Genomic DNA, 25,374 nt, shown 5'->3' on the forward strand with positions numbered 1-25,374 from the left:
CTTCCGGTTTGGCTGAGACGGAATAGAGGTGTGTTGAGTCTCGCTCCCGCAACTTTTGATGATTTAATGTTACAGGACACTGAAAGTCACAAAAAATGGTAATATTCATCTCGTTTGACGGAGCAGGGGGCGACGGTTAGCCCCGCAGATGAGGCAGGTGACAAATTCAGCATGGGGGCTATCGTTAGCCTTCTGGAAGATCACCGCAAAGCCGTATCTGCTGATTTCAAAGCCTCTATTTAATGCCAGGAGTGGCAAGCTACAGTACAGGGGCTTGTCCATCTCATCTACAAGGACTACGCGCCGGAGGTGGTGGAACAACGCCAGAAATACAGAGAGATGATGTCGGAGCTTGACAACCTGGGCTTCAAACCTGCATTGCTGTTCCCTGCCATGCTTGTCATCATGATGGAGGACTGAGGGAAAAGAGGCTCTCTCTCCATCCGCACGGAAGAGACCAGATAACTGCGGAGGGCTGTTTATCTCACCGCGGACGAGCCACTGTCACGCTTTCTGGATAACCGCGAGTTGATGTAAGGCCAACTGTATAGCTGTGCTTTAAACAGCCCTGGACGGGCCAGAGTTTATTTTCGGACTGCGGCATTAGTAGTTACGGACTGCTGATATTCTGACTGGCAAGAGTTTGGAACAGAAATCGCTAAGCGGATATTTTAACACACTACGGCAATGTTGACTTGAGATCAGGTGTTTTTTGATGTTCTTGAATTCTCGCTTTTTCATCTTTTTGTGCCTGTTTATGCTGTTTAAAACAGGCACAAGTAGATACTGTACTTCTATTTTATTGTTGTTCATATTTTGTATTTTATATTTTATCTTATTTTTAGTACTTCTGATTGCTCTGTACCGCTGCTACGATGACCTAATTTCCCCTCAGGGATAAATAAAGTTATCTTATCTTATCTTTATACTGTGAATTCAGATTATCTTCAATCAGCTCTCATGCCATGTACTGGAAGCTCGTGGATTTCAGTTCATTATTATATAGTTTCTTCACAGCTTTATTTTAATTAAAATTTTTTATCACCCAACGCCACAGAGTAATCTGAAGAACTCTTGTTTTATGTTAGTCATTTAGTCAAAGGGTTCTACTGAAGCTTGACACAAACTGACGTATAGTGGGGATCTACATCAATACAGCCCATACATATGGTTTCATATAGGCAGACATTCTATTAATCTTATTTGATGTAGAGGATTGCTATCATTGCCTGTCTGCCTTAAGACGTCTTGGTGTCCTCTGCTGGCTAATTTACTTTAGATAGTTTTTGCTGGGTTTTTTTGTTGTTTTTTTTCCCATGTACACCACACATTCTCACAAATTGATTTCTTTTTACTCGATAATCTCCTTGACTGTGTGAATGCATGTCGATATCACCCAATAGTCACTTCCGACCATGCTCCTTCCACAGTTGACATCAGTTTTCCACAAGATACAATTCCATGTTCACCATGGAGGTTCAGCACACACTTACTGTCGGATAATATGTTTAAAGATTTTGTTGCGACTCAAATCCGCTCTTACATAGAGTTTAACGACACCCCTGACATGTCAGCAGTGGCATTTTGTCAGAAGCGCTTAAAGCTACTATTCAGGGACAAGTGATAACCTTTATTTCTAAAATGAGAAGGGCTGAATGGGCTAGGCTGGTGGAAATTGCAGAGGAACTGTTAAAAATCGATGGAACTTACTCCACCTCTCCATCCCCCTCCCTCTATCAGAAATGGCTACTACTACATTCAGAACACGGCCTCTTAATGACGCGTAGCGGAGAGACAGCTGCGAGAGTCCAAACAAAGCTTTTTTGAGCAGTGAGATAAGGCAGGGAGAATCTTGGCACAGCAGGCCTCCATCCTCATTGAGAATGTTCAATGACTCCTTTACTGAAGGCAGATTGCGAGTGACCTTCTATGAGGCATCTATTTCATTGCTCCTGAAGAAAGACATGGATCCTACCTCATATGGAAGCTACAGACCGGTCTCAATTTTAAACGTAGATTGTAAGATCCTTGCTAAGGTCCTCACCCTCCGCCTCCAAAGTGTGATGTCATCAATAATTTCACAAGACCAGACTGGCATCACATTAGGGAGACATCCATTCTTCAACACCAGAAGGATGCTCAATATCATATTCTCATCTGGGTCGGACACTCCTGAGGTCGTAATGACACAAGATGCAGAGAAAGCTTTTGACCAGGTGGAGTGGGGCTTTCTATTTTTCATTTTGGAGAAATTTGGCTTTGATTACGATTTTATTTCTTGTGTTAAACTTCTGTATGTAACCCCTTCTGCATCTGTATACTATACACTAACGGTGTCCGTTCAGCATATTTCTCTCTCAAACGTGTGACCCGGCAGGGCTGTCCGCTCTCACCTTGGTTGTTTAACATAGCCATCGAGCCATTAGCCATCTGGCTTAGAAACCAGACTGAATTTTAAGGCATCACTCATTTTGGTCTAGTCCACAAACTCTCCTTATATGCGCTCTTATTTATTTCAAACCCCACATCCTCCCTCCCTCCAGTTTTATCATATCTGGATCAGTTTGGGAATTTATCGGGGTATAAATTACATATTCAGAAAAGTGAGGGTTTTCTTGTCAAACACTTGGTGAGATCACACCCACAATCCATATTTCCCTTTAAAACAGCTGACAAGGGGTTCAAGTATTTGGGGGTGTTTATCACCAGCCCCTTTAGGGACCTTTTTCAAAAGAACTTTTAGCCGCTATTAGATTAAGTGCAAGTTAGACTTGTCTACATGGGCAGCCCTCCCCCGGGTTAATCTTATTAAGATGGTCATTTTACCAGAGTTTCTGTATCATCTTCCCAATTTGTCTTAATAAATCTTTTTTTTTTTGCTAATCGACAACAACTTCACACTTTTATTTGGCAGAATAAAACAGCCCGTGTCAAAAGACATATTCTTCAACTCCCTAAACCTGAAGAGAGACTAGCACTCCCTAATTTCCACCACTACTTCTGGGCCTGCAACATTAATAAACTTTTATATTTGCTCCGCTGTGAAGTTGCAGATGTCATACTCAGATAACAACTTCCTTCTCTTTGCATTCTACAATTTACTCACAGCTCCCCATAATTGCCCATAAAGTCTCACCTCTGGTCATCACCAATACCATTAAAATCTGGATCCAGTTCAGGAAGCAGCACAACTTAAAAGTGTTTCGATCCTTGTCCCAGTTTTGAATAATCATGCATTTCTCCCTTCCTCCAACATTCCGCATATGGTCAGATAGGGCCTATTACAGTGGAAGGTGCTTTATAGAGCCCATTTCACCAACGCTAAATTGGCTAAGATATACCCTAGTCACAGTGTTGCTTGTAACTACTGTAAGCAGTCCCCAGCCGACCGCGCACACATGTTCTGGACGTGCCGGAAGCTTGCTGAATTTTGGTCTGATATATTTCAAACCCCCAAACAGGCTCTCCACACAAATTTGGAACCAAAACCCCTGACTGCTCTTTTTGGGCTCCCTCCATCTGAAAATCTGCCCATTACTACACAACGCGTCTTGGCGTTTACCACCCTGCCCGCCAGACGTAACATTCTCCTTAAATGGAAACATGTTTCTCCACCGACTCACAAGAGGTGTGTTTGAAGTTAGAAAGGGCCTCCTACCCCCCAATACAAAGCACAAGTTATTTCATGCATTTATTTATGACAGTGAAGAGGACTTGCATGTGATGTAATGTGACAATGCAGTGTCTACATCTACAGTGTATTCTTACATTTACCTCATATATATTTGACTAAGAGTTTATTGTTCACTGTTCACACACACACACACACACACACACACACACACACACACACACACACACACACACACACACACACACACACACACACACACACACACACACACACACACACACACACACACACACACACACACACACACACACACACACACACACACACACACACACACACACACACACACACACACACACACACACACACACACACACACACACACACACACACACACACACACACACACACACACACACACACACACACACACTTCACGATTTCCGATTACAAGTGTAAGCATTAACGTTGGTGACGATCTGGGCCGACAGACCAACTGCATGATATCATACCACGCTCACATTGACATCTTAACCAGAACTGACACCACATTATTCTCATGTGAAGGTTTCTATACTTAGCAGGAAGGTAGTATATGAATGAAGACAGTTTGCAAGTAGTGGTCGCAGCTACCTTGAGTAGATAATGCACAGGACAAATATAGTGAGGCCCACAATGCTCTGGGCATCCCACCATTGCAGGTACGGGGATGTCAGGACAGGTTCATCTGGGCCGATGATCACCACAGCTGTCTGGTTCTCCACTTCCAGAGGAGCCAGTGTGGGGGCTGCTATCCGATGGAAGATACTCAGTAGGCGGGGGTTACATTCTTGGTCTGTGAAGAGAAGCAAAAACTGTTTGAATTTACAGCTCAGTGTGTAGAGATTGATTCATTGAGCCCTTTTCTTTAAAGCAAGAGCTCCATCTAGTGGACTCAACAATTACAACTAATGCTTCCTGATGCTTCATTTGGACATCACTACCTTAAATACACATTCTTGTGGAAGGAAATTATCTTTTAGCACAAGACATGAGCTTGAAAATGACCATTCCAAATCAATGCTAGTGTGGATGCTTTTGAACATTATGTTGAGGAACCAATTAACTACAGGATGCTGCACGACCCAAGTACAACATAGATCATGCATTCTAAACAAAAATATCCTGGAGCAAGGGGATGGCTGTTCTTTCTGCTAATTCATAAATGCATCATTGTTAACAGCAATATTTCAGGAAACCAGTAAACATTCTCACCAGGCTCATTGGTCATGGCAGACCAGGTAAGAAACATGGTGTACAGGGTGATCATGGAGGACTGTAGAAGACCTGAACGTGTCTGAGACTCCTGTGGATACACAGAGAAAACTACCTATAAATCCATATTTATGACATGAATGAAGGTAGTGCGCCAGCTAGTTATATGGTAATAACAGAAAGTTCCATGTAATTTATATATGAGGGAGTATGGAGGATGAGTCAAAGAGAAAACAAACTGTTTTTTAGTGTGGAGGTACTGCAGTAGATACTTCTGTATCTCTTGCCAGAAGGGTGAAATATGAAACTGGGAAAAGAGTTTCCTTTATTAGCCCATATCATTGCTGCTCTGTAGATGGTTACCGATGATGTTTTTCCAGTCAAAATGCTTTCTAATAGCCTTGCAAGACCATCCTGATCTTGCAAGCTCCGTTGTATTTTGCTTGCAGAACAGTCTGGTAACGTGCGGCAGACAAACTTTTGAGAAGTTTGCCAAGTGACCGTCCAATCAGCATTGGTTTTGAGGCAGGTCGAAGTGCGTGGGAACGAGAAGAAACTGTTCAGTGTAAACAAAACAGCAGCTTTCGCTGATGAGATAAGAGCAGCTGTGGAGCAAGCCGCTCACTTACTCTTTTTTCTCTGTGATCCATCTATTGAATATGGACCGGGCCCCTGAAATTGTGCCGTTTATATATAAATTCACGTTACACAAACATCAAATATCCGTTACCCACATGTTTACTTTCTGAGCTTTGCCTCAACGCTGTTAGTACATCATGCGCATGGTTGATCTGATTGCTTGATTTGGCACGTATGTTGATGATAGACAGATGGTTTATCCAATCAGCATTTTTTTTTTTATAGTTTCCTTTAAGAAATACATCCTTTTCTAACCAGGGTGGAGATGTGAAAGGAATGTGAAACACCTCTCTATTGACAAACTTTGATAAATACAAGTCACTATAGTTAGTGTCAGACATTTTAGGAGATTTAAACAAAACAAAACTTTTTGAGAGGAGGAGGAATGTGTTGGGTTGTTTTCCACAAAAGCACATCCAGTGTGTGGTGTTTCTCCACTGTGAGTTGGTCCTTGATGACACCTCATCGGAGGTTGGGATTACTTTGAAATTAACATAACATAATAATAGGACTCCTGTAAGCCCAAAACACAGGTAAAGCACAAAATAAAAAATAGTTATGGCAGAAATGCAAATGGTTGGTTAGTGAGATGTGATTGGGGCCACTACAGAGCTCCGGTCAGAGAGTCATTAGTGGATTTAAGTATTTTACTCCCAGAGTAAAATAAATACAAGCATCACAAAGTATAAGTTTGTCAGTGCACGTACTTTTCTGAAATAAAACACAAACAAATGCAAAGGAATATCTGAATTACTAATATCCAGCATAATTTAGAATTTAAGGACAGTAAATTATTATTTGCATCTTCTCTGCATCGGTATTAAACCATAGACTATATAAAAAAATGGATGTAGCCTCTATGTCGAGATCCGTTCTCTCAACTTGATCCAGTCGTCCTCACCCACGGGAGTCACCATCTTGTCAGACTGCCTCATTTCCTCTGACCAAAAAAGGGCATGTATGTGACATTGGGGGGAGGGAGATAGAAGTGATGTGTCACTCAAAAGGCTGCCCCCCTAATTATTCATAAACTTTAACGTCCAATCAAATAAAAACTAGCTTGTTAAAAAAAATTCACCCCCCTCAGTGTTGTCATGGAGATATGACCTAAACGTACAGACTAGAATGTTTTTTGTAAACAAGTCCTAAATAGGTTTAATTATGCTGTGAAAAATGTGGGTCAATGAGAAACTCCTCTATTATGAAACCTGCCCTTAGTAGATACTTGGCAAACTGAAATGTTTTGCACTTCCTTATTGAATCAACCTGGAAATTGCTGGGGCTTGCAATAAATGCAAAAAAGTAACAGTATCCCCTCTTGTAATGTTATAAAATCACTTATTGCAACTAGTTTTGGATCAGTCTGAACCTGAGGTGTGACTTTGTGTCTTCTACCTGTACTTTATGCAGCACAGAGACAACAGAGGCCACGATGCAGAACAAAGTGTTGAAGCTGATGAAGAACTTGTTGATGGAGCATACATCAGGCTTGGTGTAGAAGAGGAAAAACAGGACAACAGCAACAAATGACAGGATGTAGTTGAAGATGGTGACCACCAGCAAAGCTAAAAACAAAAAAGGAGAAAAGGTCAATTTCTAAATAAAATAGGCAAACATTCATAAAGTAGAAATCAGTACATTTCTAATTAAGGTGCTCAGTCCATGTACCCACAGATTTGAAATCTTTTTAGCTGTGAGCAATTTTCCTTTGGTGGTGTTGATGGACACTTTCACAATGCAATACAAAATGTGTTTCATTTCTAAATTCTAAATCTAAAATGTGAACACAGTACACATGCAGCATGTTATAGTGCCACAGTCACTGACCTGCATACCAGCACCTTGAGTTGCCCGTCTCCATCTTGTCCACCCAGGACTCGTTCCAAGAGTGGGCGAAGTCCACCAGCAGCACCAGCTGGATCAGAATGAAAAAGAACGCTCCACCAGAGCCCACGACAAACCACACTGCGACAACAGACGCACAGATCATTCACTGACTCATCTTTAATATAAAGTTGAAACCAGAAGTTTTCATACACTGTACAAATAATGCTTTTTTTCTCACCGGCTGAAGTTAAGCCAGACTAAACCTCTCCGGTTTCAGGTCAGTTAAGATTATCAAAATCATTTCATTTTTCTAAATGCCACAATAATGAGAGATAGTATATTTTAGATCATTTTTTATTACCTTCTTGAAGGTCAAAAGTTTACATAAATTTCCTTAGTATTTAGTAGCATTGCCCTTGAACTGCATAACTTGGGTCAAACGTTTTGGGAAACCTTCCACAAGCTTCTGACAGTACTCCGCTGGAATTCTGGCCCATTCCTCCTGACAGAACTGGTGTAACTGAGCCAGGTTTGTCGGTTTCCTTGCTCGCACACGCCTCTTCAAATCTGCCCACAAATTTTCGATGGTATTCAGATCAGGGCTTAGTGATTGCCACTCCAAGACACTGATTTTGTTGTCCTCAAGCCACTTTTTAACTATTTTGGCAGTGTGCTTAGGGTCATTGTCCATTTGGAAGACCCATTTGCGCCCGAGTTTTAACTTCCTGGCTGATGTTTTAAAATGTTGCCTTAATATTGCCACATAATGTTCTTACTTCATGATGTCTATTTTATGAAGAGCTCCAGTTCCTGCTGCAGCAAAACAGCCCCACAACATGATGCTACCACCTCCATGCTTCACAGTTGGTATGGTGTTCTCAGGTCGACAAGTCTCCCCCTTTTTCCTCCAAATGTAACGGTGGTCCTTATGGCCAAACAGCTACACTTTAGTTTCATCAGACCATAGGACATGTCTCCAGAAGTTGAGATCTTTGCCTTGGTGTCTTTTAGCAATCTGTAATCTGGCTTTTTTGTGTTTCTTCAGGAGTAATGGCTTCTTTCTTGCTGAGTAGCCTTTCAGCCCATGTCGGTGCAGGACTCCTTTCACTGTGGATAATGACACTTTCTTACCAGCTTCAGCCAGCATCTTAACAAGCTCTTTAGCTTTTGTTCTGGGGTTGATCCGCAGCTTTCGGACCAAAACACGTTCATCTCTGGGACACAGAGCCCGTCTCCTTCCTGAGCAGTGTGATGGCTGGACATTCCCATGATGTTTATATTTGCATATATTTGTTTGAACAGATGAACGTGTCACCTCCAAGCATCTGGAAATTGTCTTGTGGAGTTCCACAATTCTCTCCCTGATTTCTTGGCTGATTTCTTTTGATTTGCCCATGATTTCAAACAAGAAAGCAGAGTGATTGAGGTGTGGCCTAAAAATACATCCCCAGGTGTGCCTTCAATTAACTCACATGTTGTCAGTTAACCTATCAGAAGCTTCTAAAGGCATGACATCATCATCTGGGCTTCCCCATATTGCTTAAAGACATAGTACTTTTTGTTTATGTAAACTTTTGACCTCAAAGAAAGTAACATACAAATCTTTGAGAAAATCTCACACTCATTATTGTTGCATTAACCAAAATGAAATAGTTTTGGTAATTCTAAATGAACTGAAACAGGAGAGGTTTAGTCTGATTTAACTTCAGATGGTGAGAAAAAATGTGTTATGTGTTGTTTTGCATAGTGTATGTAAACATACTGTAACTAACTACTGTATATTTAAAAGAACACATTTGGAACCTGATGGGTGGTGTTGAGGGTACTTGAATACATCTGAAAGGGGTGGGGGGGTACATCTTAAAGAAAAGGTTCGGAACCACTGATCTGAGATACCAAACATCTAGAATATAAAGTTCTTACTGTAGGTAAAAGGCCCATCTGTTATGCAAAAGGCACCGACTGTGACCGCCACCAATACAGCAAACTTAGAGAACCAAAACCTGAAAACAACAAATTGTGAATGGCTGATTATACAGTAGAATAGGAATGAACATACATTTTTAGAGTTGAGTCAGAGAATATCTATCCAGTGAGCCTCAAAATCAAACACTAAAAGGGTCCTTTGAACAGTAGAATAACACACTGCATTGTTTAATGTGTGGCAGACACCTCACATTTTAGACTGGTTGACACAAATAACGAGAGAGAGGGACGAGCGAGCAATAAGGAGAGCAGCACAGTAATCCAAAGCAGTGAATCGGGGACATAAAGGGTATTTTCTCTGTTTCATCTCTATAGAAATGCAGCTGTAGCGAGTTTCTCACTGTCTCTGTCCTCATTGATATTTTATAATGCTACAAATTACATCCAGCTACAAAAAAAGGCTTGAAAAGTCAGAGGTCAGAACGGAAGTACAGAGAGCCGTTGCTATAGAGATGATACACCGCTTTGTCGCATTGGTTGGGCAGGTCTCAGAACGTTGCAGACCTGCACGTTGCATGAAGGTGCAAGTTTCAACTTGTTGCGTTGCAAATCTTTGGTCTGAAGTGGACTTTACTGTAACAGTAACGGTTAACGGTAAAATTACTTGTTTTTATGGTGTGACCATAACTTATTCAGTAAAAAATATATACAATCTCAAGTGCATTTTCAGAAAATGTTAATTTTTGGGGTTTTTGGAGAGAAGAGAGAGAGAGATAGAGAGAGGGATACAGTGGAGATCAAAATTAGAGAACAAAGTATTAATTCTTGATTTATTATGAAAAACTGTTCATAATTTGACAGAATATCCACTGTGGCTGAGGGACTTAAATTAATCTGCGTCCTTCAATCTCAATCTTCAATCATTCAATCTTCTTGAAATCCTAGACTGTGAAGGCCCAACCTCTCTCTGAGAGGGTCATCCCTTTGGCCTTCATCTGGACAACCTGCTGTCTCAGGGATTCAGTCTCCTTAGAGCAGCTGACATCTTACAAAGTAACCAGGAGAGCTGCAGATAAGTAGGGTGTGTCCAACAATAGTCACCAGGTGCCAGATTAACTTGGAGGGATCTGAAAGTGTAATTTTGATCAATGTTTTTTTTTCACAAAATAAAGGTTTTTTTCAAAGTGTCTTGGTTATTTAAAAAAATAACATGCTAGTACAGCAATGGTATAGACACAGAGGATATTCTATCAAATTATGAACAAAACATTTCAGAAAAAACATTTTTATACTCAGAAACACACACACACACACACACACACACACACACACACACACACACACACACACACACACACACACACACACACACACACACACACACACACACACACACACACACACACACACACACACACACACACACACACACACACACACACACACACACACACACACACACACACACACACACACACACACACACACACACACACACACACACACACACACACACACACACACACACACACACACACACACACACACACACACACACACACACACACACACACTTTGCTCATGGAGGAATTGTTGGGTGTCTGTAAATCATGACTAAGTCATAGAGTGTGGCCTACTTTATGTAAAGTGTCTTGAGATAACTTACGTTATATTTTTGGCACTTTAAATAAAATTGAATTGATCTCTACTGTACATCTTTACAGCCCAATCTCTGCATTTCCTCATTTTAGGCACTGATGCTGTAAAACCCCAACAGTGGTAAGAGTTAGTTACCCTGTTGGTAGTTGTATGTAGCCTGCTCTAAGGATGAGCAAATGCAGACTCAGGGATTTTAATTTATTGATAAAGTTTTTTGTTTCTGGTCAGACCAAGTGAGAAGCTTTAGGTCTTTGGCTTTTTTGTTGTTATATTTTCCATTAGCTACATGAACTAACTGTCCTGCACACACATTTGAACTCTTGAGATTCTACAGCACATTTGAACAAAGGCCATCTTCTGAAAGACATGTTGTATAACTTAGAAAACCTCTGAACTAGTGTTAGAGTGCTCATTTGGAGAAGACAGATGAAGCCAAAGTTCTTTTTGTCTCGATCAACAGAAAAAAACAAACTGTAAATGCACTTGATGTAGGCCTGCTCTGTTTCTGCTCCTTCCATACATATAACATCTCCAATGTGAAACTTGAAGTCAATAGTTTGCAAAACAGAAGCAGGCTCAAGCTCCCCAGATAACTGCAGGTTAGAAAGACACACATCCACTGCAGTGTGTTGGTAATTAAATCAAGTGCATGGTCTGCTGGTGTTATTGCGGTGCTTACCCATTGTGGATGGCAGCACGCGGGTCTCGGCTGTTCTTGATGTTAATCATCAGAATAGAAAAGCCCAGGAACCACACACTCATGCCAAAGCAGACGCGGTACACTGCTTTGTAGCCCACAAACATTTCACAGTTGACATTAGCCTGCAGGCCAGGGATAGAAGAGCCAGCCCCGTCTACACAGAAACCTGGGATCTACAGCAAATCACAGGAAGCCATATTTTAACTTAACACAGCATTTATAAACGGAGCAGGAGCTGAACTCCATAAGATGTTGAGCAATTAAATAAATATAAAAAAATCAACAAGACAGTGAACCTTTAACTGACTTCATTTAAGTCATGTCTGTAATGTACCTAAAATTATAACTACATCTTCCTAGAAGTAACAACCAAACATCCGTGTGTCTGCATCCTTTGTGTGACCTAGTTCTGGTCTGTATCATTTTTACTGAAGCCAAAGTGTGACCACACCACCAAAGTTGCATATATTTTCCGTACCAGAATCTGCACCTGTGCCTTCAATTGATTCTCTGAATTGAGTCAAGTTTAGATATAGATTTAGCACATATAGTTAATCATATATTTTTTTTTTTATTATTTATAGTTTAAGGTTGAATATGTAGAATCTTTATGAAAAGCTATATTTAAAAAAAATAAAAAATAAAATACACCCACGGAGCGTTTTGAGGGATACACAAAGACAACAGTTTGGCCGTTTTGCATTGTGCGACTGGATTGTTGAGACGACGATCTGGACACACTAGATAGAGCTGTTCTGCTCATTCTCCATATTCAACCTTTAATGTGACTGGACTAAAGCGCAGTACACACCCAGAATGATAACTATAAATATATAGTTTTAAAAATCTTTCTAACTCAAGAGTCCACAATGAAACGACTATTTCACTGGGATAACTTTGAGAGTGATTTGATACAGTAAATGAAACACTGACAGACAATCAAAATTTGTCAGAATTTACAGGGCATCATGTTCAAACTCTGTACAATAAGTGTAATAAAGTGTACAGTACCAGACAAAAGTCTGAACACACTTTCCCATTTAAATGAATAAGAAAATGTGTCCAAACTTTTGAGTGGTACTATAGGTAGTGTAGTGTTAAGTGTCTTTTTTATAATCTTTTCAATAAGAATAATGACAAATAAAAGTTAATCAAATGTTTTACAAATGTTGTTATCTACCCTTTTTGATGTAAGCTAAGTGATGCATTTAGGGAAACAAGATGAGGGCTCTGACACAACTGGAGCGTGCAGTGCATGCTTGACAACACTGTTTACAGAATACAAAATGTAATCATTCATCAGTGTGGATGCTCACATGATTATCGTTATATTATTGGCTGCGGACAGCCCTTTTAACCTGTGTATATAACGTTAGCTGAAAATTAGCTTCTAAAGCATCTGTGTAATGTCAGTGAACTTCATCACACATATGATTACTTCCCATGCTGTGGGCATTATGGTGAACAGAAATGTCTGTTCTTTGTTAACTTTATTCCTGTGGTCCACTCGTACCCTTTTTAGCTGCTGATCCACACCCGGCGACAGCATGATGCAGGCGACGATGGTCCCCAGCAGCAAGATGAAGGCGTAGATGATCCTGGTCACCGTGGAGTTCCTGGTGCTCGGACAGCAACTGCACATCAGACAAGTCGCACTGCTGCACAGGCATGGCACCTGGGGACATTAGCAGTAGGTTTAAAGGATGTGATACATTGCAGTGGTTAATTGTTGGACAATATTCTGTGTGTATGCATCTATCCCTCTCAAATGAACACAAAATGAAAATGAAATGGACAAACAAAATCATCTTCGTTCAAGTAAACACCTAAAAAAAAGTGTTAACAAATGTTGACACTGCCATACAGGTAGACTGGATGATTATGTTACTCCTCAACTGACATTTCAACTCCATTCAATGGGGACACTTTGAGAGACACTGTTAAGCCTTCAGGGTTTTCATATCCTACTTTTTACAATTACACGGGTACTGTATTAAGATGTTTGTGTTTGTCATAATCCGTAAGAATTGAGTTATCCTTTTTCTAGTGGCCTCTTTGGTGTTAAGATGTAACTGCAGATGAGTCTGTTCTTTCAGAGCCTTCATCTTGTCACGTTCATGGTCGCTATGTGTGTTAACAATGAAACCCAGCATAACGTTAGTGACGAGCTGATGACCTGGCAGACCAACCACTGTCAGCAGCATCACTAACATTGTGGTGTATTTACATTTAGAGAGGGAATGTCTCCACAGACACTGATATTGGAATACTCAGCAAAAAGGCCACAATTTCTTTCATTAGTGGGTCATATGATCAATCACCCATTTTTTAACTCACTCTGATAGAGAGGAACTTAACAGACAATTAAATAAATGAAAACCTTACAGATTAAATCTTTAAAGTGAGAGTTATTGATTTAACTTGATTAACATTAAGTCTAAAGTGAAAGTTATTGATTTAATTTGATTAACATGTTATTAAGTGAAAGTTATTGATTTATCTTGATTTCAAATGTATTTATTTAAACAGTCCAGGTATAAGGGATGTTTTGTTTAGAGTAGAAGAAATAATTTGAAGGGGAGCAGGGAAATGAAAAGTTAAATTATTCTTATTTATTTCAGGACAGTACTGCTGTAGGAGTTGATGTTGACTTTGGTTTCTTATTGTGGAAAAGAGATCGTAGTGTCACTTGCTGATTGTGCCGCAGAAACAATAAATTACATAGAAACTGCTGAAAGTTCAACTGCTACACCCTTCTCCACTTCAAAGTTCTCATTGGAATATTTGCTACTATCACCATTTTGCATGAGAAAGCACAATGACGTCTATGCCTGCCTACAAAGTTATTTTGTCTGCTTTTACATTAAAATTGCTCCCATGTCGTTCGTTAATTAGCAGGAGGCTGAGGCTATTGGCTTCCCTCGGCTTGTAAATATGGCATTAGATTCAACATGAGAGAAAAGACATTGTTAAACCATCACCTGAAAGTCATCTGTCAAGCTATTAACTGATGATCACTGGCTTTGGGTGTGTGAGAACTAAAGGCTTGAATTAATCTATTTCTCCCATTCAACTCCTGAACTAAGCTGCCAGAAGTACATGGTTAGTCTGCAGTCTGGACCGTGGAAAACAAGAGTTTTTCAGTGATAGAGGGAGACTCCCATAGGATGCAGAGAAGAGCATCTCAATCTCTTGTGTAAGACTTCCGTTGCATGGTTACAGAATGAAATGATGATCAGACTGGAGATGGGGAGGAAGATCTGTATTCATGGACACGATGTTCTTTTGTCAGTTTACAGTTTTGCTGACATTAAATCTTGAAACTACACAAAAAAAAAAAACAGCCCTGCAAATGCACAGACGAGAAACCCGATAATAATCCGGGTAAAGCATTTACATGCCAGAGAACCCCCATTATTAAAGGAGTTATCTTGGTGAGAACAGAAGATGTAGATTTTTGAAATCACATGAACATAAAGTTTATTTTTTAAAAGGCTATTCTTAATTTAGCTGCTTGCACCAGGCTGATAGTATTCTCTGTCTTCACAATGCTGGTGGTAAATACAATAATATGCCGATCTATAGTGGCCAAAAATGATACGTCGATCTTTTAAACTTCATAAACTACTGATGCTGATCCTGGGAAATGGTCCTTGGAAATAAATGATTGCAAAACGGAAGGGTATATCTAAATCAGACCTTCAGAAAAGACTATAAATGGCCTTTTTCCAGCAGTTTCACTTAACTGAAGAACAGGCACAGCTCAGAGACCCGCTCAAACAGCCAATGTATTCATTTAAAGCAGAGTGTCAAACTGATCCAGTAAAGGGCCGTGTGGCTGCAGGTTTTCATTCCAACCAATCAAAAACACACCTGGTCCACCAAATCAACTGTGTGAAGACAGTTCAGGTGATTGAGTAAGTCGAGTCAGGTGTGTTCTTGCTTGGTTGGAATGAAAACCTGCAGCCACAGCGGCCCTTTACTGGATCAGTTTGACACCCCTGATTTAAAGTGAAGCACTATCTACAGAGCTGTAGATGTCTCTCTACACCATGGGTGTCAAACTCTGGCCCGCGGGCCAAATTTGGCCCGCCATGTAATTTCATTTGGCCTTTGAGGCAATATCAAATTAACATTAGAGCTGGTGCCGCTGTAACACCTCATTCACCGCTAATACTACAAATCCCATAATGCTCTGCTGTTGTTTTGGCGCGCCAGCCATGCTCTCTCCTCTGTGTCAGTATCGGCCTCATACTACAACTGTCAGTGTCACTGTGTTACCCCTACCAAAAATGGCGAAAAGGAAGGGAGAAAACAGAAATTTTATGGACAGGTGGGAGACAGAATATCGGTTTATATATGTAAAAGACAGACCTGTTTGTCTCGTCTGTGGAGCCAACGTGTCGGTAACTAAGGAGTACAACATTAGGCGACACTATGAAACGAAACACCAGGACAAGTACAAGGACCTCGACACGACTCAAAGGAGCCAGCAAGTAGAGGAGATGAAAAGAGGTTTGGTTTCACAACAGAATATGTTCAAAAAAGCCACAGCACAAAATGAGGCTGCTGTAAAGGCAAGTTATATCGTGGCAGAAGAAATCGCCAAATCAACCCGACCCTTTAATGAGGGAGAGTTTGTTAAAAAGTGCATGCTGAAAGTTTGTGACCAGGTGTGCCCAGAGAAAAAGCAGGCCTTTTCAAACGTAAGCCTGAGCAGGAACACAATAGCTGAGCGCACATGTGATCTTGCCACCAATCTGCATGACCAGCTGATGGAAAAGGGAAAATATTTTGTTTCTTTTTCCCTTGCTGTGGACGAGAGCACTGACGCGTTTGATACTGCGCAGCTGTCAGTCTTCATCCGCGGTGTCGACTCAAATCTGTGTGTTACGGAGGAGTTGTTGGGATTTAAATCCATGCATGGCACAACCACAGGGAAGGAAATATTTGAGGAGGTCTGCAAATGTGTAACTGAAATAAACCTGCCGTGGGATAAACTCTTTGGATTTACCACTGATAGTGCGCCAGCGAAGAGTGGAAAAAAAAAATGGACTGGTGGGCAGGATTCGTGAAAAGATGCGGGAAGAGAACTGTGCAGGTGAGCTATCTGTTTATCACTGCATCATACATTAAGAGTCACTGTGTGCTAAAGCCCTAAAGTTGGAACATGTTATGACCACAGTAACACAAGTTGTTAACTTTATAAGAGCCAAAGGTCTGAATCACCGCCAGTTTAAGTCTTTTCTGAGTTGGTTCGGAACACAAAGACGTGCCGTATCACACAGAGGTGAGATGGTTATGCCGCGGGAAAGTACTGAACAGATTTTTCGAGCTGCATGAAGAAATATGTCAGTTTCTGCAACGCAAAGGGAAGGACACAGCAGAGCTCCGGGAGCTAAAGTTTGTCTGAGCTGGCCTTTCTGTGTGACATCTCAAGCCATCTTGATGCGCTGAACCTGCAGCTACAGGGGAGGGGCCGCATCATCACAGATATGTACTCGTCAGTGAGAGCTTTCAAAACTAAACTCTGCCTGTGGGAGAATCAGCTGCTGCAAGGAAACCTTGGCCATTTCCCCTGCTGCCAAACCATAAAAAAAGCAGATCTCTACCGCCGTGTGCGCACAGTTTGCTGAAAAACTCAGTGTACTCGGCGCTGAGTTTAGCCGGCGATTTGGCGACTTTGATGGTCAGAAATGTAGATTCGACCTGCTTAGTAATCCCTTCGCAGTTGATGTGGAAAAAGCACCAACTAACCTCTAAATGGAGCTGATTGAACTCCAGTGTGATGACACGCTGAAGTCAAAGCATGATGCTGTTGGCGCCGCACAGTTTCCTCAATTCATCCCTGACACAATGCCTCAGCTCCGCACCCAAGCTGCTCAATTGCCTTCCATGTTCGGCAGCACTTATCTATGTGAGCAACTTTTCTCCTCAATGAAGATGACGAAAATGTCTCACAGGATACGTCTGACTGATGAACACCTTCGTTCTATAATGAAGGTTGCCTCAGCTCAAAGCCTGAACCCCGACATTAATGAACTAGCATCCAAGAAAAGATGCCAGGTATCTGGCTTGGGCACATCAGATTAGATCACTGTGTTGCAAACGGAGCAGTAAAAAGGCCTGAATGGTTGATTTATTCATTGTTTTATTTTCAAATTTATTATTAGCCTGTGTAAAAAGTTAATGTTGATATTTACCTCAGAAGGCTGCAAATAGAAAAGAGGCATTCAATTTTTATTTAAATTATTTGATATGCCATTGATATTTTTTTATTATTTGAAACTCGATTTTGCATGTCACTATAAAGTTATATAAGCCTTGCTTGTTCAATATTCAATGCAAAACTTGTTTGGGTCCCTATTAAAAGGTTAATTTGTTCAACCTTGGCCCGCTTTGTTCAGTTTTAATTTTGGCCCACTCTGTATTTGAGTTTGACACCCCTGCTCCACACCAACAACTGAGTGAAGTCAAGAGATAAGGAGGCCCGGAAGACAGCAACAAGTTAATACCCCAGCCAGCCAGGCAAGGTCAGCTTAGTACACCACAGGCTAGGCCATGCTAATGTGTGCCAGATAACATGCGCATGACCAACCAGGCCACGCTTCCTCCTGACCTCAACCAAAATAAACCTGCATGGGAAATGAGTTTAGTAGAGTATAATCCACAGAGACATGGGCTTCATTGTGCTTGAGCTTCACAGGAGCTTTGACAGTCCTCGACTGAAAAGGATCATTTATGGATTTGTGATAATGATTGTTAGACAACTTGTGATGTGTGTCATTATTTGTTGTTTATTTTTTGTATAAGTTATGGCGTTGTTAAATGAATAGATTAATAGATACACTAAGTGAGTGAAGCATGGGTGCTGTGTGGCACATTAAGTTGTTCTTCTTGTTCAACCATAAGTGTGATGCATCTTCTCCATACTAATAAAGCTCTTTCTTGTCATTTTACCTTACATAATGTATGCATCGTCTCCATTCACCGTTTAAAAAAAAGGTACAGGGCAATGATTTTCAAAAAGTATAAGGACGACGAAGAGCTTTAAAAAACAAACAAACAAACAAAATGCTTAGTGAATAAATATGGGCTATATATGTATATTTACGGTTATATATATGAATGTGTGTGTGTGTGTGTGTGTGTGTGTGTGTGTGTGTGTGTGTGTATGTTTCTGAACATGACGCTGGCTGTCTTACAACAAGGCAGAGGTAATCTAATTAATCACGTGTAAGCAGATGACCAGTGTTATCATTAACTCGTTGTTTTGCTGTAGGCTTCAAGTTGTGTCCACTGTCTCCCATGTTAGAAAGCAGGTTATACAGCTGATGCAGTTTACCCTTCGTTGTATTCAAATATAAACGCATTTAATGTGTGCACAAACATGTGTGGAAGGCGGTCACATCTTCACTCTGAAATGACTTCATGAAGTGTCAACTGAGATTTCAGCACAGCCTATGCATGTTCTTCAATATGATTTCAGACATTACCATAACATATTCTTTCACAGTGGTGGTCGAAAGTAACAACCTTTAATAAGTTTAAATATAATTTAAAACAGGATTGCTAAGTAAATCAAGTGGGCGCATAAATAACCAATAACCGAAAATATTTCATAAATAAATATTAAGTAATAAGTCATTCTATAACTAATGTGAGGAAAAGAGAAAAGCGCATAAAATGCAGATATTTGAATGGAGTTGGACTTTCTGTTTCCCCTATAAGCTGTCGGACAGATGAGAACGGGCAGAAACGATTCAATAACTGCATCATTTAGCAGGAGAAGGAAGTGGTCATCAGTGAACCCCAGCTGCTGCTCTGAATCCCAGTAAAGTGAGGAGCGAAAGCAGCAGTGTGTGAGCGTTGTTGGCGGTATGTTTGCTGTAGGCTACAGCAGATTGATATTACCTATTGCCTACTCTATATGTCACCGTAGCCTACGTTTCACATTGACGTAAACACTGTGGTTTGTAAACAACCTAATTCATGTTGGCATTGAGAGAACTTACCCATCCTGCGAGGGAAAAGGTCCCCAGAACAGCTCCCATGTCTAAACAGATACAGCCTGGATCCAGGAGCGGACAGTCCGTGAAGCCGTGCTCTTCTACCGATACTTTTGCTCTGTCCCCCCGGGTGGATTCAACACATAATAAGGCAGGCTACTGTTAAAGCAGCTCTATGTGCAGTGTCAGTGCTGAACACTGCTGCTCTGCTCATACGCTTGGCTTGTGGGGTGCAGTTATGATTTTATATCCGCTCAGTACGTCTGTGACGACATCATGCTGGCTTACGTCACGGCGTTGACCTGATGGGAAGAACTGTACACCGACCAGGGCCATGTGCGTAGTGTTGTATATTGTACCGACGTTTAACCACAATGTCCGTTGCACTCTGTCTCATTAGTTATTGTTTGATTTATTTTATGTAAGCTTTCTTTTGATTTGATTTACGTTAGCTTATTGTTACTCTGACCCTTTCCCATCTTTGTATTGAAACTGTTGCACAATAATTTCCCTCTGGATAAATAAAGCTTCTTGAATCTTGAATCTTGAAACTGATCACTTCTCATCAACAGACACGGAGAGGCTGGTTAAGCACCTCAACATAAGACAAAATAGAGTAAAAAAAAACTGTAAATAATAGTAAAAGTAAATAAAGTAATTCAAGAAGAAAAAAAATGAGGGGGGGGGGGGGGGGTTCTCTCCTTTCAGGCACTATGAAGTATCCTCAGCATCATCAGCAGTAACAGTAAGACTGTTACTAATATGAGCCAGCAGTGGGTCCCAAGTTTCGTGGAATGCTGTCAAAGGTCCCCTCTGTGAAAACCTTAACTTCTCTAACCTTAGACGTTGATGTGATATGAATTGTGATTTTAAATAGCAACTGATACCAACATATTAACGCACCCTCTGATATTATTATGTTAAGATTAGGGCTGGGACTTTAACTCGTTAATTGCGAGAAATTAATAACAGAAAAAATAACGCAACAAAAAAAAATGAACGCAATTAATCGCAATTTATTTTTGCCTACTTGGTAGATTGCCAGATCATTTTCTTGAAAAGGAACGAAGGGTAGAATTTACATATAATTAAACAAACACATTTATGATGTAGGCCGAAAAAATTAACTTCCCCTCCTAGAAAGACCAGCAGCCGCCACTGGTGGGCGGACATTTGAGTTCTAAAAAACGACCAAGTAAAAACATGGATAAAAGCACGGTTCTGTGCAAATTGTACAAGAGAGAATTATCCCACTTCAATGCTGAACATGCTGCAGCTAACACTAGCACAGACAACGCTCCTGAGGGACTGTCATTAGTTGATGGATTGTTTTTGTTTCTGTGTTTTTTAAACCATGGGAGAAAAAGCACTCTATGTTAAACTGTTTATTTTATGCCAAGGATATTAGTCTAAATATTTTTGCATTATCTTTTCTTGAACCGTACTAAGCACTGTTTTATTTTTTTGTCTAAAACAAATGTGTTTAAGACGTAAAAGTTTACAAAAAGTTTGTGCTCACTGATATAAAATAAACACATTTTGTTGTTTAAATTCATTGTTGTTTGTATTCATTTATTAAGTCATACACCAAAATCCAATTAAATTGAAAAAAGTTTGCTCCATGTGTCAAATATTGATTTGTGATTAATCACATCAATCAATTAATTACAAAGCTTCTAACTAATTTGATTTTTTTAATCATGCCCCACCACTAGTTAAGATATTCCATCACTTTCATCTTATTGTCTTGACTCTAGTAGTAACTGGTAAGCAGATTAGCATCATCTCCTAGCTAGCTAATGTAAGTTGTACTCGATTACACTGTTGAATCAAGGCAATAAAACACTAAACTGTCACCACACCGAGATTGGCGGTTATCATACTCGACCTTTCTGGTTATGATGGTAAAAGCAAGTTATCCACAAGTTATCAACCGTCACCAAAACACACGTTGTTAGAGTGACAGTTGTTGGTGGGAAGTTGGTTTTGACTTTGTTAGTGCTCTATTGAGTCTTAAAGACCGTTGTTGGAGTCACAGGAGGCCATTTGTGAACAGTTGGTCTTTGAGGTTAGATTGTTGAATCTTCTGGGAAAGGGATGAAAGGGCAGAATTGTAAATTGGAGATAAGTGGTGTCTCAGACCTCCCCCTCTGTTTATGTACCAGTTTCTGTGTGTTACTGGGTTTTAAATACACAGGGATGCAGTGTTTGTTTAAGATCCTCCTGAGTTTCTCTGATACCCCAGCCACATACAGAATTACTGTGTAGTTTCTCTTGTTTTCTTTTACCTTTTCAACCACTTTGGTTTTCTTTCTGGAAGCAGCTGCTATTTCACAAAGCCCAGCTGGGGTAGCCACAAGTTGTGAAGGCACCTCTCAGTTGCTTGCGTTCTTCCCCTTGGGCCTGTGAGCTGGTGGGTACGTTATCAGCTCGGTGTTGCAGTGTTCTGATAACTCCAAGCTTGTGTTCCAGGGGGCGGCACGAGTCAAACAATATGTATTGATCTGTTTGAGTGGGTTTTCTGTATACCCCAATGTGGAGGCTCCTGTCATTCTCCATTTGGTCATCACAGTTTAAGAAAGGCAGTCCTTGACTTCTTCTTCGATGAACTTGATGTTTCTGTCCACAGAGTTCGGTAAAAGTTTGCACCTCTTTGGATTTGATTTTAACCCATGTGTCGTCCACTGAACCAATGGCTCTGTGTTATTCCTTTGAAGTAGTTCAAAGCCTTGTCCTCTACCTCCTCCATGTGTAGATTTGCCCCAATAGGGTATACTGGTCAACCCATGGCACAGCCGTGTTTTTGTCTGTAAAAAGTGCCATTGAACTGGAAATATGTGGTGATCAGGCACAAATTCAGAAGTCGGCAAATGTTTTCTGGTTTGAGATTTGTTCGGTTATGTAAGGAGTTGTCCTGTGTGAGCTGCTCTCTTACTGTTGCCAAAGCCTCCATGGTTGGAATACAGGTGAACAAGGATGTCACGTCTTAGGATACCATGGTTTCATCTGGATCCATTTTTAAGTCTCGGACTTTGTTCACAAAGTCTATGGAGTTTTGGATGTGGTGTGGGGTGTTGCCCACCAGTGGTGCCAAGATATTGGCAACCTGCTTGGCAATGTTGTAAGTGACCGAGTTTATGCTGCTGACAATGGGCCTAAGCGGGGCCCCTTCTTTATGGATTTTTGGGAGTCCATAGAAACAGAGAGTTGAGTCTTGGGGATAGAGCCTGTAATATTGTGATTTGTCAATGACCCCTTCTTTTTGTAGTCGTTGTAAACACTCTATAACCTTTTTTTGTAACCGCTGGTAGGGTCTCGTTTCAGAGTTTCATAAGAGTTAGAGTCACTGAGTAGTGCAGAGATCTGTGCCTGGTAATCAGTTGTTTTGAGAACAACTGTGCATCTACCCTTGTCTGCTGGAAGGATTGTGATATTGTGGTCTTTGCTCAGTGCATTTAATGCTTTTCTCTCCTCAATGGTGAGGTTGGATGGGGGGACGCATGGTCCAACACAGAAGAGCTGACTTCTCAGGCCTGGAATCCGCTGTCCAGTTGCATATCAAGGAGAAAGCCCACTCCTTTAATGACAACAATGTCGGCATCCTGGACAGAGAGGACAGATGGTTTGAAAGAGGAGTAAAAGAAGCCATCCATGCGAAAGTAGAGAAACCATCACTGAACAGAGGAGGAGGTCTGAGACACCACTTATCTCCAATTTATAATGCTGCCTTTTTTATCCCTTCCCAGGAGATTCAACAATCTAACCTTGAAGAACCTCTGTTCACAAATGGCCTCCTGTGACTCCAACGACCGTCGTTTTGACTCAATAGAGCACTAACACAGTCGAAACCTACTTCCTACCAACGACTGTCACTCTAATGATGGTCGTTGGCACTTGGAGCACAGAGGGTTCCAGTGACATCATCAGCCTTGTCAGAGGTTAAATACTTGGATCTCCACACCAGTTAGTTGGACCAGTCCCAGCCTGGTTAGTTGCGTACATGAACTGATGAAGCCTCTTGGTTGTTTGTCTAGAAAGACGTTTCACCTCTCATCAAAGTCCATCTGATTTTGACTGAAATTGCTTTGCAGATAACAATGACCTGGACAAATGAGAACATTCACAGGCTTAGAAGCTAAACAAATATAGTAAATGGTAAATGGACTTGTACTTATATAGCGCCTTTCTAGTCTTCTGACTACTCAAGGCGCTTTCACACTAATTGTCACATTCACCCATTCACACAGATATTCACACTGATGACAGTGGACATCTACATACCATCTAATCTAATCTAACCATTCACACCACAATTTGGGATGGTTCAACATGTTTTTCGGGACGATTTTGAGATGGTGGTGAAACTCCTGCAAAGGATGCAAAAAGACCTTCGTCATACATGTCATTAAGCGATTTAAGGCCCTTATCTGATCATGTGTGAAACATAGGATAGGTGCAGGAAGGGCGAAATGCATAGTTATTCAAAACTGGGGCAAGGATTGAATCACTTTGCAAGCCGTGCTGCTTCCTGAACTGGATCCAGATTTTAATGTAGCTTAGTGAAAGCTCAGACAGGAAGACTGTCCCCTGTCATTTCATCTCAAATTTCTCCCTCACTCTATACTCTCCTTCTAGGTGCATATCTGTCAGCTAATTGGGGGCCGTCCACCACTTCTTTCTAGCCTATCAAGCATCTCCTCGATGTACTCAGCCAAACAGGCCGTAGCTGTCAAAAGTTTAAATATCGACCCAGGCTAAGTTCGTTGCCCATCTTAGGGCTTCCGGCGCGGGTGACCAGACCACGACGGCTGCCGACAACACCATTCTGCCGTGGACTGGCTCCATCATCACCGGATCTCCAGCACCCGCACTTACCGAGTCCCGCTGGCACCACCACTGGGGCACTGGGGCTCGGCCATCTCTCCCTCCTCCACCACCGGATCTACCACTGGATAACAGGTATGACATCCTAAGCCTGCAGGATTTCCCTCCGCTGGGTGTGTGCTCCAGCTTGTCCCCTGGATCTGTCCAATTAGCCAGTTGTGGCTCTCGCCAACCAAGAAGCCGGGGTCCGCTCGCTCAATCTGATCCCTCCCCTCCATTTCAGTTAGGAGCAGCCGCAGGCCGGCGCACCTCCAGGCAGCCCGTGGGTCAGTGCATTCCCTCCATGCTGGTTGTCGGGACCTCGATGGTCAGGCACGTGATGGTACGCAGCAGCCAGACCTTCTGCCGCCCTGGAGCCCGCGTCATGGAGGTTGAGTCCTCCACCCTCCGGCTGTGTTCACAGCACAACTCGGCCTCCATGCTGGTCCTGCAGGCCGGTACCAGAGATTTACAGAACCGTCAGTCCGAGGTCCTCAAGCAGGACTTCAGGTCCATGGTGAAAAGCCTGCTAGACACGAGGAAGCGACTCATTATTTCCGGCTTGCTTCCCTTGCCGCATTTTGGTGACGTCATGACCAGTCGCCTCCGTCAGTTGCATATGTGGCTTAAAGCATACTGCCTGGGAAAAGTATTCCATTTGTGGACAACTTTACGGCTTTTTTAACAGACCCAGGCTTTTTAAACACGATGGCCTGCACCCTTACCAGGAGGGGTTGACATTAACCTGACTAGTGCTTTACCACCACCACCTCCTGACAACAACCCAGTATTGGGATCAGGATGCTGATGTAGGAGAGTAAGCATACTTTTATTATGGCTAGAATATTTTAGTCACTGAATTA

At 41.5% G+C, this 25,374-nt stretch overlaps 1 protein-coding gene across 2 annotated transcripts in view; it reads right to left on the reverse strand.

Annotated features, from left to right (window-relative positions):
- serinc3 (serine incorporator 3) overlaps positions 1-19,838 on the reverse strand; it is a 28,595-nt gene extending 8,757 nt beyond the window's left edge. For both annotated transcript variants that reach the window (XM_083938479.1, XM_083938480.1), the window contains exons 1-8: positions 19,655-19,838; positions 13,153-13,314; positions 11,619-11,812; positions 9,278-9,357; positions 7,355-7,492; positions 6,923-7,092; positions 4,889-4,979; positions 4,268-4,469 (exon numbers count right to left, since the gene is read on the reverse strand). In XM_083938479.1, the coding sequence (XP_083794605.1) occupies positions 4,268-4,469; positions 4,889-4,979; positions 6,923-7,092; positions 7,355-7,492; positions 9,278-9,357; positions 11,619-11,812; positions 13,153-13,314; positions 19,655-19,693 (1,076 nt within the window). In that variant the 5' untranslated portion in view covers positions 19,694-19,838. The remainder of the gene's footprint in view (positions 1-4,267; positions 4,470-4,888; positions 4,980-6,922; positions 7,093-7,354; positions 7,493-9,277; positions 9,358-11,618; positions 11,813-13,152; positions 13,315-19,654) is intronic.
- Between the last annotated feature and the right edge of the window lie 5,536 nt (positions 19,839-25,374).

This window comes from Echiichthys vipera (assembly GCF_963691815.1).
Source record: "Echiichthys vipera genome assembly, chromosome: X".
Lineage (NCBI taxonomy): Eukaryota > Metazoa > Chordata > Actinopteri > Perciformes > Trachinidae > Echiichthys > Echiichthys vipera.